General features: G+C 60.3%; 1 protein-coding gene across 1 annotated transcript; it reads left to right on the top strand.

Moving 5' to 3' along the window:
- The first annotated feature begins 9,857 nt into the window (after positions 1-9,857).
- LOC135174228 (SLC35A4 upstream open reading frame protein-like) lies at positions 9,858-11,070 on the top strand. The gene is given in 4 exon segments (XM_064141442.1): positions 9,858-9,896; positions 10,677-10,758; positions 10,761-10,774; positions 10,885-11,070. Coding segments are annotated over 4 exon segments (321 nt in total).
- The last annotated feature ends 1,537 nt before the right edge of the window (positions 11,071-12,607 follow it).

Consider the following 12,607-nt stretch of genomic DNA (forward strand, 5'->3'; position numbering starts at 1 on the left):
CAACAATCTGTATAAATTCCACACTCTGCTGACTTTTCCCCACACCCCCTATTCCTGCCAGTGGCTGTAAGATTTTTGCCAGTGGCCATATCGGGAGCCATTTGGCCAAAGAAATAACAGTGACATCAGCACCAGTATCAATAGTGCCATTTAAAACAACCTGCTGGTCTGCTTTTTTCATTATGCATTTTTGTATAGGTCTTTCATTAGACACCGACTGAGTCCAATAGACCTCTGGAAGTCCTGTTGAACCGAAAGCTCCTTCACGTTTCTTCACTGTTTGAGGATTAAATGGATCCCTAGGAAGTAAAAGCAACTGAGCTATACGGCTATTTTTTGCAATCGTACAAGGAGGGAGTGGTGTCCAAACCATAATTTTCACTTCCTTTGCATCACTATCAATAACTCCTGGTAATACAAACAGACCAGTCAGGGTGGGTGACGATCTTCCCAAAATCAAAGCTGTTGTATTTTTTGGCAAAGGTCCCTGAAAGTTCGTGTCTAATAAGTGAACTGAAGAATCGAGTAAGGTCACTGCGTATTTGGTTTCCAAGTCCAGTCCTGCACTGCCTGTTGTGGCTCGTTGCAAGCCGCAGACTGGCGTTCGGAGAGCTGGTATGCCGGCTGCATCATTTGTGTCGGAGCGCGGCGCCGGTCCGCGCTCTGCCGCCAGTTTCCCTGAAGCAGCTTCCCTTGTTTATCGTATTTAGAGTGGCACTGAGTTGCATAATGGCGACCTTTCTGGCACCGGGGGCATATTGATATAGGCTTATTCACTTGCCCCTTTTGAGCGTAACAGTTCTTCCTAATGTGACCTGGCTTCCCGCAGCCAAAACAAACAGTCGCCCTCCCCCCTGTGTTCACAGCAGCAAAAGCAGCTGCCATAGTCTCGCATTTAAAATCGGACATCCCGAAGCGATTGCAAGCTTCCATCATCTCAACCAGGGAGGGTTTTGGATTCGGTAACGATTACAGCAACTTCTTACAGTCCACACTGGCATTTTCAATTGCTAATTGTTGAAGTAAAACCTCTCAAGCTTCCTCGTTTTCATCCTGCTTTCCAAGAGCTTCCTGCAGTCTTGCTACGAAGTCCATAAACGACTCCTTTGGCCCTTGCATGATAGTTGTAAAAGCCTTTTGGGGTTTAAGGGTATCTGGAATCTTAAGGAGCGCTCACTTAGCAGCCTCCTTAGTGGCATCCAGAGCTTCTCTCGGACAATCTCTCGCCTGGGCGATGGGATCGGCTAACGGCCCCATGCCCATCAGATGATCCATAGTTAAGGCTTGCAGGGCTGGATTATTCCCCGCTGCAAACCTTTGTAAAACAGTTTCTAAACTCTGACGCCATCCTGACTCCCAAAGCATGTATTGAGAAGAGTTTAAAAGCAATTTGGCTATTGTCTTCAGATCATAAGGTGTTAAAACGTAACTTTCACAAACGGACTCAAGCAGTCCCATGAAATAATGTGAACCCAGTCCATTATCAGCGGCAACACGGCGCAGCTCTTTGGTAACTGAAAAGCTGAGAACTTCCCACTGGGGGTTGCTGCCACACCCTGGATAGATCACCGGTGCTGCGATAATGTGGGCTGGTACTGTGTCAGGTCGGGGTGGAATCGTAATACACCCTGCCATATCGGCATCCCCTTCGTCTAAAGCTCGTTGTTTAATTGCTGCCCACACCACACGGGGATCATGACCATCCAGTGGATATGGGTCTGGTTCCTTTTCGGGATCGAAGGGATCTAACTCAAAAGGATCTTCGCTAAATGATGTTGATTGCGAAGTTCCCACAGCAGGCTTAAATCGCACTCACGGCTTAGGCGCCGATAGAGTAGGCAAGTCCTTAGCATCAAAAGGCAGGGGAGGGGCAGAGGGTTGAATTGGAGCATTCGTCTGCATTCCCTTCTTCTTTAAGTCTAAGGGATTAAATGCTCTCCCCGACTTCCCCTCCTGCTCTTTAACAGCCTCAAACACCTTTCGCCACGGTGCAAGCAAGCGCTGTGCTTCTAAATCACCATTTGTAGAAAGATCCCATAAACAGACCCCTACATTGTCCCATAGTTCCGACTCAAAAACCGTAATTTCTGTAGTGTCAGGGAATTTATCCTTGACCCATCTCATAAGTAATTCCAGCTCATAACCAGATATGTCTTTCTTATGTTCATATACAAAATCTTTCATGAGCTTATAAACGTCCCTTTCTTCATATGAGGTTTGATTCCCCATGTTTAAGTTCCTCTGAGCTCACCTACCAATCTCGAGGAGGTGATGAAGTGCAGGCCTGCAATCTGCTTCCTTTCAGCAGCTTTCAGTTCCCAGAGGCACGCGGCTGTCGTCCTCATGTCCCGGACGATAAGCACCGATATCACGTCGGGAGTCACCATTTGCCGCAATGAAGGGACAGGGCAACGACTTGGTGCAAGCCAAAAATCCACTTTATTAGAAAAATAGGCAGGTATATATTGTATCAGAAGGGCTAGCATGTTACTCACTGATTGGATAGAATTACAGTAAAAGTTAGTAACTACTACATGATTGGCTGATACTCTGCTCAGGCCGAAGACGCTGTTTCTACTTTCTTCTCTGCTCCTTGATATAAGTTGCTATGCAACTATCTGAGCAGTCCTGACCACAGAATCTTACTTATCTTACTCTTCTGAGGTCTGTCTGACCCACACATTGCATGCCCAAGGTCTATACTGTATTTTGTTTCACAGTATCACACAGTATCACCAAGGTTGGAAGAGACCTCACAGATCATCAAGTCCAACCCTTTACCACAGTGCCCAAGGCTAGACCATGGCACCAAGTGCCACATCCAACCTTGCCTTGAACTGCCCCAGGGACGACGACTCCACCACCTCCCCAGGCAGCCCATTCCAGTGCCCAATGACTCTCTCAGTGAAGAACTTTCTCCTCACCTCGAGCCGAAATTTCCCCTGGCGCAGCCTGAGGCTGTGTCCTCTTGTTCTGGAGCTGGCCACCTGAGAGAAGAGAGCAACCTCCCCCTGGCCACAACCACCCTTCAGGTTTCATCTCGGGCAGCTGTTCCCTGCTAACAGGCCATTCCCCTATTCCTACAATGGCTAACTGTGTGAGTTCCTTCATCAAATGGACACTGCTAAAGCCTGTAATTAGATGGAAACAAAAGTATAGGGGCAAAAAGTTTCAGGAGAACAGGTAAGAGAAGGGTTCACATAGAGCCAGAGCTCTGATTCGTACCTGACTTCATTGCTATGAAGGTATTGGTGTCTGTTTCACATTCAGCCTGCCCTGGGAGATGGATGCGAGGAACAGAGACAGAGCCAGATGTCGTTTTACTCAGCAGTGACCTCTGGACAACAAAAAGGCAGTAATAATCCTCCTCAGCAGAAGAATGCACTGAGCAATGTGGGCTTCTCATCAGAGAACTTCCCTTCATTTAGTTACAGACTTGTGGAAATCTCTCATCTGTAAAAGACCTTCGAGGTTGCAGAGTCCAACCATTCTCTACCTCTACCAGGGCTGGTGCTAAACCATGTCCCTCAGCACATCTCTGTCACTGAGACACCTCTCGGGATGGGGATTCAAACCACCTATTCCACTGATTGACAACTGTTTCAGTAAAGAAGGGAGTTGTAGAGAGCAATGAGCAGTGAAGTCTCCCCCTCAGCCCCTTCTTCTCCAGACTAAGCAACCCCAGTTCCCTCAGCTGCTTCTCACCTGACCTGTTCTCCAGACCCATCTCCAGCTTTGTCACCTTCTCTGGACATGTTCCAGGACCTCGATGGCCTTCTTGGAGCAAGGGCCCCAAAACTGAATCTGAGACTCAAGGTGTGGCCATAACAGTGCTGAGAACCCTTCCTTGGTCCTGCTGGCCACACAATTCCTGATCCAGGCCAGCATGTGGTGGCTTTCTCAGCCACCTGGGCTTACACTGGCTCATTCCTGTTCAGCCAACTCTCAGCCAGCACACCCATGTCTTTCTCTAAACACATGAACACTGTATTCTTTAAGCTGTCATATCTCTTTGCATGGGTTTTGCATTGGAGAGGAGAGCCTAATGACCATCACACCTCCACCTTATTCTCCTGTTTCAGAACTGTGAGCAAAGCTGTGTCCAGTTCTGGGCTTCTCCACTGCAGAGAGATGTTGAGGTGCTGGAAGGTGCCCAGAGCAGGGCAGCAAGGCTGGGTAGGGGCCTGGAGCAGAGCCCTGTGAGGAGAGGCTGAGGGTGCAGCCTGCAGCAGAGGAGGCTCAGGGCAGAGCTGATTGCTGCCTGCAGCTGCCTGCAGGGAGGCTGTAGCCAGGTGGGGTTGGGCTCTGCTGCCAGGCAACCAGCAACAGAACAATGGGACACAGCCTCAAGCTGTGCCAGGGCAGGTCTAGGCTAGCTGCGAGGAAGCTCCTGGCAGAGAGAGTGATTGGCACTGGAATGGGCTGCCCAGGGAGGTAGTGGAGTGGCCGTGGCTGGAGGGGTTGGAGCCAAGCCTGGCTGGGCACTGAATGCCATGGGCTGGTTGGCTGGGCAGGGCTGGGGGCTAGGCTGGGGGAGCTTGGAGCTCTCTGCCACCCTGCTGGAGTCTGTGAGTCTGGGATTCTTCTGGTGCCTCAGGGGGTACAGCGCAGGGCTGGCAGCAGTGCTGGGGCTGGCAGCCTCCCTGCTGGCAGGACCTTGCTGCTGGTACCCCCCCCTCAGTACAGCCACCCACAGCTAGCAGGGAGCTCTGTGGGCATAGTGCCCTGTGCCAGTTCCCAAGGTGGGCAGCTGGGGCCTCCTCAGCTCCTTGTTCACACAGTGTGTGTGGCATTCTCAGGGCACTGCCCCACACACAGCACCCACACCTCATGCCTCGGGATGCTCCCGCTCTGGGCAGCTCTGCCCTGCTGTGGGCTCGGCTCTGGCAGGCTCCCATCGCTGCTGCTGTGCCAGCTGCTGGGGGTGGTGCCCCCACAGCTGTCCTCACAGGGCTGCCTGCAGAACCTCAGGCTGTGGCCATGGGCACACTGCCAGCTGCTGCCTGAAGGTCTGCTGCTGCCCCTGGGGGCTGTTTACCCTTCTTGGTTGTGTTGGCATCACCGTGGGGAGCAGGGGTGGGACCTCTGTCACCTGCTGGCCAGAAGGAAGATGGCATCCTCTGCCCCTACCCCTGCCCCAGGCACGGCTCTGCCTCTGCCCCTGCACCGGGCATGGCTCTGCCTCTGCCCATGCCCCTGCCCCTGCCCCTGGTACAGCTCTACCCCTGCCCTGGGCACAACTCTGCATCTGCCACTGCCTCTGCCCCGGGCACGGCTCTGCCTCTGCCACTGCCCCTGCTCCTGCCCATGGTACAACTCTACCTCTGCCCCTGACCTGGGCATGACTCTGCATCTGCCACTGCCCCTGCCCCAGGCACGGCTCTGCCTCTGCCACTACCCCGGGTACAGCTCCGCCTCTGCCCCTGCCCCTGCCCCTGGTACACCTCTGACTCTGCCTCTGCCCCTGCCCCTGCCTCAGGCATGGCTCAGCCTTTACCTCTGCCCCTCCCCTGCCCCTGCCCTGGGCACAGCTCTACCTCTGCCCCTGCCCCGGGCAAGGCTCTGCCCCTGACACTGCCCCTGCCCCAAGCACGGCTCTACCCTTGCCCCGGGTACACCTCTGACTCTGCCCCTGTCCCGGGCACGGCTCTGCCCCTGCCCCTGCCCCTGCCTCGGGCATGGCTCTGCCTTTGCCTCTGCCCCTGCCCTGCCCCTGCCCTGGGCACAGATTTGACTCTGCCCCTGCTGCGGGCAAGGCTCTGCCCCTGACACTGCCCCGGGCACGACTCTGCCCCTGCCTCTGCCCCGGGTACAGCTCTGACTCTGACTCTGCCCCTGACACTGCCCCGGGCACGGATCTGCCACTGCCTCTCCCCTGCCACTGCCCCTGCCCTGGGCATGGCTCTACTTCTGCCCCTGCCCCTACCCCTGGCACAGCTCTGCCCCTGCCCCTGCCCAGAATCTGCCCCTGCCCCCGCTCCTGCCCCGGGCACTGCTCTACCTCTGCCCCTGCCCCGGGCACGGCTCTGCCCCTGCCCCAGCCCCGGGTACAGCTCTGCCACTGCCCCTGCCCCTGCCCCGGGCATGGCTCTGTCCTTGCCCCTGCCCCAGGCAGGACTCTGCCCATGCCCCTGCCCCGGGCATGGCTCTGCCCCTGCCCTGGCCCCTGCCCCAGGCACGGCTCTACCTCTGCCCCTGCCCGTGTTCTGGGCACGGATCTGCCCCTGCCCCTGCCCCATGCGTGGCTCTAACTCTGCCCCTGCCCCAGATACAGCTCCGACTCTGCCTCTGCCGCTGCCATGGCCCTGGGCACGGCTCTGCCTTTGCTTCTGCCCCTGCCCTGCCCCTGCCCTGGGCACGGCTTTGACTCTGCCCCTGCCCCGGGAAAGGCTCTGCCCTTGACACTGCCCCGGGCTCTGACTCTGCCCCTGCCCCTGCCACTGCCTCTGCCCCTGCCCTGGCCCCTGCCCTGGGCACGGCTCTACCTCTGGCCCTGCCCCGGGCATGGCTCTGCCTCTGCCCCCGCCTCAGCCCCGGGCACGGATCTGCCCCTGCCACTGCCTCTGCCCCTAGCTCTGCCCCGGGCACGGCTCTGCCCCTGCCCCGGGCATGGCTCTGCCTCTACACCTCCCTCTGCCCCTGCCCCAGGCAAGTCTCTGCCCCTGACACTGCCCCGGGCACGGCTCTGCCTCTGCCCTTGCCCCTGGTACAGCTCTTCCCCTGCCCCTGCCCCGGGCACGGCTCTGACTCTGCTTCTGCCCCTGCCCCTGCCCCAGGTACAGCTCTGACTCTGACTCTGCCCCTGCTCCTGCCCCTGCCTCGGGCATGGCTCTGCCTTTGCCTCTGCCCCTCCCCTGCCCCTGCCCTGGGCACGGCTCTCACTCTGCCCCTTCCCCTGCCCGGTGTTGTGGAGGCAGGAATTAATATGTGGCCCAGTTGGGAAATGATACAAAAAATTTATTTCCCAAAAACCTGCCCCCACAACTATATATACAAAGATTAATTTAGTTTAATTAGCAGATTCAGTCGCATGAGAATTACCTACAGGGACACTATCAATAATCTGACTATTTTGGAAGTCAGAAGTTGGAAAAGGCTTTAGCTATTAATTAATAGTGGTTTCTCACTAAAGTTAAGCTGAGCCAAATAACTCACGGTCGGGCTGGCTTGCTCGCGGTCTGTCTTTCTCCACCTTTCAGCAGCTGCAGGTGAACGATTAAGAGTCGTTAAGGATCGTTAGGCTCACAAAAGCGTCAATAGGAAAGCAATCCCTTTGAGGGTCTCTCTGCAGTCAAGGCGAGGAGAATGGGGGAGCTCAGGCAGGCACATATGTCCAGGCATAGGCAGAATCCAAAGTGGGAACCCCAAAGGCAGGAAGACCCCAATATTTATAACCTTCTCTAGACAAAGGGCAGAGTTACCACACCTTAGGCGCGAAAGCACACAGCCAATCCCAGCCTGGCTCCAGCGCGGGAACTCACAGGGCAGTCCTCACCCCCATCATGGCTGCAGGGCAGGCGAGGGGGGAGGGAAACCAGGCAGCTTTCCCTCTTCTTCCCGAAGTCTGGGCAGGAGAGGAATTTAGGGGTACAGGACTTCAGGACACCCGGGCACGGCTTTGCCTCCACACCTCCCTCTGCCCCGGGCACGGCTCTGCCTCTACACCTCCCTCTACCCCGGGCATGGCTCTGCCTCTGCCTCTGCCCCTGCCCTGGGCATGGCTCTGCCCCTGCCCATGCCCCAGGCACGGCTCTGCCCCTGCCCCTGCCCCGGGCCTGGCTTTGCCTCTGCCCCTGCCCCTGCCCCGGGCACAGCTCTGACTCTGCCCCTGCACCGGGTACAGCTCTGACTCTGCCTCTGCCTCTGCCCCTGCCCCTGCCCCTGCCCCAGGCACGGCTCTGCCCCTGCCTCTGGCCCTCCCCTGCCCCTGCCCCAGGCATGGCTCTGCCTCTGCCTTTGCCTCTGCCCCTGTCCCGGGTACAGCTCTGCCTCTGCCTCTGCCCCTGCCCCGGGTACAGCTCTGCCTCTGCCCCTGCCCCTGCCCCTGCCCCGGGTACAGCTCTGACTCTGCCCCTGCCCCTGTCCCGGGCACGGCTCTGCCCCTGCCCCTGCCCTAGGCACGGCTCTGCCCCTGCCCCTTCCCTGGGCATGGCTCTGCCCTTGCCTCTGCCCCTCCCCTGCCCCTGCCCCGGGCATGGCTCTGCCCCTGCCCCTTCCTCGGCCATGGCTCTGCCTTTGCCTCTACCCCTCCCCTGCCCCTGCCCCGGGCACGGCTCTGCCCCTACCACTGCCCATGCCCTGGGCATGGCTCTGACTCTGCCCCTGACACTGCCCCAGGCACAGATCTGCCCCTGACACTGCCTCTGCCCCGGCCCCTGCCCCAGGCACGGCTCTACCTCTGCCCCTGCCCATGTTCCGGGCATGGCTCTGCCCCTGCCCCTGCCCCGGGAACGGCTCTGACTCTGCCCCTGCCCCGGGCGTGGCTCTAACTCTGCCCCTGCCCCGGATACAGCTCTGACTTTGCCTCTGCCGCTGCTATGGCCCCGGGCACGGCTCCGCCTTTGCCTCTGCCCCTGCCCTGCCCCTGCCCTGGGCACGGCTCTGCCTCTGCACCTGCTTCTGCCCCAGGCATGGCTCTGCCCCTGCCCCGGGCATGGCTCTGCCTCTGCACCTGCCCTGGGCACGGATCTGCCTCTGCACCTCCCTCTGCCCCGGGCACAGCTCTGCCTCTACACCTCCCTCTACCCCGGGCATGGCTCTGCCTCTGCCTCTGCCCCTGCCCTGGGCATGGCTCTGCCCCTGCCCATGCCCCAGGCACAGCTCTGCCCCTGCCCCTGCCCCGGGCCTGGCTTTGCCTCTGCCCCTGCCCCTGCCCCGGGCACAGCTCTGACTCTGCCCCTGCACCGGGTACAGCTCTGACTCTGCCTCTGCCTCTGCCCCTGCCCCTGCCCCTGCCCCTGCCCCAGGCACGGCTCTGCCCCTGCCTCTGGCCCTCCCCTGCCCCTGCCCCAGGCATGGCTCTGCCTCTGCCTTTGCCTCTGCCCCTGTCCCGGGTACAGCTCTGCCTCTGCCTCTGCCCCTGCCCCGGGTACAGCTCTGCCTCTGCCCCTGCCCCTGCCCCTGCCCCGGGTACAGCTCTGACTCTGCCCCTGCCCCTGTCCCGGGCACGGCTCTGCCCCTGCCCCTGCCCTAGGCACGGCTCTGCCCCTGCCCCTTCCCTGGGCATGGCTCTGCCCTTGCCTCTGCCCCTCCCCTGCCCCTGCCCCGGGCATGGCTCTGCCCCTGCCCCTGCCCCTTCCTCGGCCATGGCTCTGCCTTTGCCTCTACCCCTCCCCTGCCCCTGCCCCGGGCACGGCTCTGCCCCTACCACTGCCCATGCCCTGGGCATGGCTCTGACTCTGCCCCTGACACTGCCCCGGGCACAGATCTGCCCCTGACACTGCCTCTGCCCCGGCCCCTGCCCCAGGCACAGCTCTACCTCTGCCCCTGCCCATGTTCCGGGCATGGCTCTGCCCCTGCCCCTGCCCCGGGAACGGCTCTGACTCTGTCCCTGCCCCGGGCCTGGCTTTGCCTCTGCCCCTGCCCTGGGCATGGCTCTAACTCTGCCCCTGCCCCGGATACAGCTCTGACTTTGCCTCTGCCGCTGCTATGGCCCCGGGCACGGCTCCGCCTTTGCCTCTGCCCCTGCCCTGCCCCTGCCCTGGGCACGGCTCTGCCTCTGCACCTGCTTCTGCCCCAGGCATGGCTCTGCCCCTGCCCCGGGCACGGCTCTGCCTCTGCACCTGCCCTGGGCACGGATCTGCCTCTGCACCTCCCTCTGCCCCGGGCACAGCTCTGCCTCTGTCCCTGCCCCGGACATGGCTCTGCCTCTGCCTTTGCCCCTGCCCCTGCCTTGGGTACAGCTCTGACTCTGCCCCTGCCCCTGCCTCGGGCACGGCTCTGACTCTGCCCCTGCCATGGGCAAGGCTCTGCCCCTGACACTGCCCCGGGCCTGGCTCTGCCCCTGCCCCAGGCACGGCTCTGCCTCTGCCCCTGCTTCTGCCCCGGGCATGGCTCTGCCTCTGCCTCTGCCCCTGCCCCTGCCCCGGGTACAGCTCTGACTCTGCTCCTGCCCCTGCCCCGGGCACGGCTCTGCCTCTGCCCCTGCTTCTGCCCCGGGCACAGTTCTGCCTCTGCCCCTTCCCCTGCCCCGGGCATGGCTCTGCCCCTGCCACTGCCCATGCCCCGGGCATGGCTCTGACTCTGCCCCTGCCCCTGCCCCTGCCTCAGGCACGGCTCTGCCTTTGTCTCTGCCCCTCCCCTGTCCCTGCCCTGGGCATGGCTCTGACTCTGCCCCTGCCCCTGCCCCTGCCTCAGGCACGGCTCTGCCTTTGCCTCTGCCCCTCCCCTGTCCCTGCCCTGGGCATGGCTCTGACTCTGCCCCTGCCTTGGGCAAGGTTCTGCCCCTGTCCCTGCCCCCAGGCACGGCTCTGCCTCTGCCCTAGACACAGGTCAGCCTCAGCTTCTGGGGCACAGCTTAGGCTCTGCCTCTGCCCTAGACACAGGTCAGCCTCAGCTTCTGGGGCACAGCTTAGGCTTTGCCTCTGCCCCCGGGTACGGCTCTGCCCCTGCCTCTGCCCCGGGCACTGCTCTGCCTGTGCCCCTGCCCCGGGGCTCAGCCCGCGTTCCCCCAGCAGGACTCGCTGCCCAAGCTGCAGGACATCTCCTTACCGAAGGAGCAGCTGCAGAGCCTGCAGTGCAGGGCGGAGGCCGAGGTGCAGCCGGCGTGGGGCAGGTACCACCAGACCCTCCCCTGCTGCCCGGCAGTGCTCGGTGCCAGCAGCCGCTGGGCTCTGCCCACCCTGCCCCTGCCCGCCGGGCTCAGCCTTTGCCTCTTCTGCTCAGGATGGCTCTCTGCTGGCCTCGCCCTTCCTGGCAGGCTACCTGATCGCCAAGCTCCGCTTCTCAGCCGTGCTGGGCTTCGTGGCTGGCACCTGCACTGGCATCTACGCCGCCCAGATCTACGCCATGCCCAAGGTGGAGCAGACAGTGCGGGACTTCATCAGCTCCCTGGGCAGAGGCCGGGGCTAGGCTGGGGCCCCGCGGCACAGGGACTGGAGGCTGCTGTGCCTCAGCTGGCAGGCACAGGAGCTGCCCGGGGGCACTGCCACTGCGCAGGGTGGCAGGGCTGCGCATGGGGCATCCCGCAGTGCCCAGTGGGCACTCTGCTAACCCACAGCAGCTTGGAAGCATCAGCAGCTGACGGTTTGCCAGCTGCCTCCCTGCCCCTGGCCTCCCTCCCCAGGGCCCCGAGAGGACTGGCAGGCTGCGTGCCACCACGCGTGCCACCCTTGCACCGAGGCTGGGCTCTAGGGGCACGCTTGCTGTGGCTCCCTGGGGGGTACTCACCCATAACAGAGGAGGTCCCCATGCCCTGCTGCCACAGCAGAGGTGCAGTAGGCAGTGCCCCGGGCTGGCTCAGGAGCAGTGTGGGCAGCAGGACAAGGGAGGTTCTTCTGCCCCTGTGCTCAGCACTGCTCAGATCACCCCTGGAGTGCTGTGTCCAGCTCTGGGCTCCTCCATTGCAGAGAGATGCTGAGGTGCTGGAAGGTGCCCAGAGCAGGGCAGCAAGTCTGGGGAGGGGCCTGGAGCAGAGCCCTATGAGGAGAGGCTGAGGGAGCTGGGGGGGTGCAGCCTGCAGCAGAGGAGGCTCAGGGCAGAGCTCATTGCTGTCTGCAGCTCCCTGAAGGGAGGCTGTAGCCAGGTGGGGTTGGTCTCCTCTGCCAGGCAAGCAGCAGCAGAAGAAGGGGACAGAGTCTCAAGCTGTGCCAGGGCAGGTCTAGGCTGGATGTTAGGAGGAAGTTGTTGGCAGAGAGAGTGATTGGCACTGGAATGGGCTGCCCAGGGAGGTGGTGGAGTCGCTGTCCCTGGAGATGTTCAAGCAAAGCCTGGCTGGGGCACTCAGTGCCATGGTCTGGTTGGCTGAACAGGGCTGGGTGCTGGGTTGGAGTGGCTGAGCTTGGAGCTCTCTTCCAACCTGGTTGATTCCATGATTCTATGATCTCATTGGTGATGAACATGACTCAGCTGCAGCCAAAGCAGCACAAAGAAAGTTTCAGCTGAGCTCTCCCTGTTGATCTCCTCTCAGCACAGAAATGAGACACTCACTGTCTGCCTTCCAGAGAAGGAAATGGAGAGAGACTGCTGAGTTGAAAAGCTGCCAAACAGATGCAACTAAACCACCTTCAATAACTGATGAAAACTATGGAATATAAACAAGCAGCAATGGTACTGATCTCTAACCCCAGCCCCCTGGTGGCAATTAATTCACTGTCACCACTCATGCTATGGGCAGGCACTGGGGAGGTACCAGACTGGAGTCGCCAGAAGGTGGCAACTGGATTAAGGAGCTGGGCTCAGGAAGTGGACTCAGGCACACATGGATCAGGATCACAGAAGTCACAGGATCACAGAAACATTCAGGCTGGCAAAGCCCCTCAGGATCACCAAGCCCAACCAATATCCCTACTCTGCAAGGTTCACCCTAAACCATATCCCCAAGCTCCACATCCAAACGACTTCCAAACACATTCAGGGTTGCTGACTCAACCACCTCCCTGGGCAGCTC

This window comes from Pogoniulus pusillus, unplaced genomic scaffold (assembly GCF_015220805.1).
Source record: "Pogoniulus pusillus isolate bPogPus1 unplaced genomic scaffold, bPogPus1.pri scaffold_50_arrow_ctg1A, whole genome shotgun sequence".
Lineage (NCBI taxonomy): Eukaryota > Metazoa > Chordata > Aves > Piciformes > Lybiidae > Pogoniulus > Pogoniulus pusillus.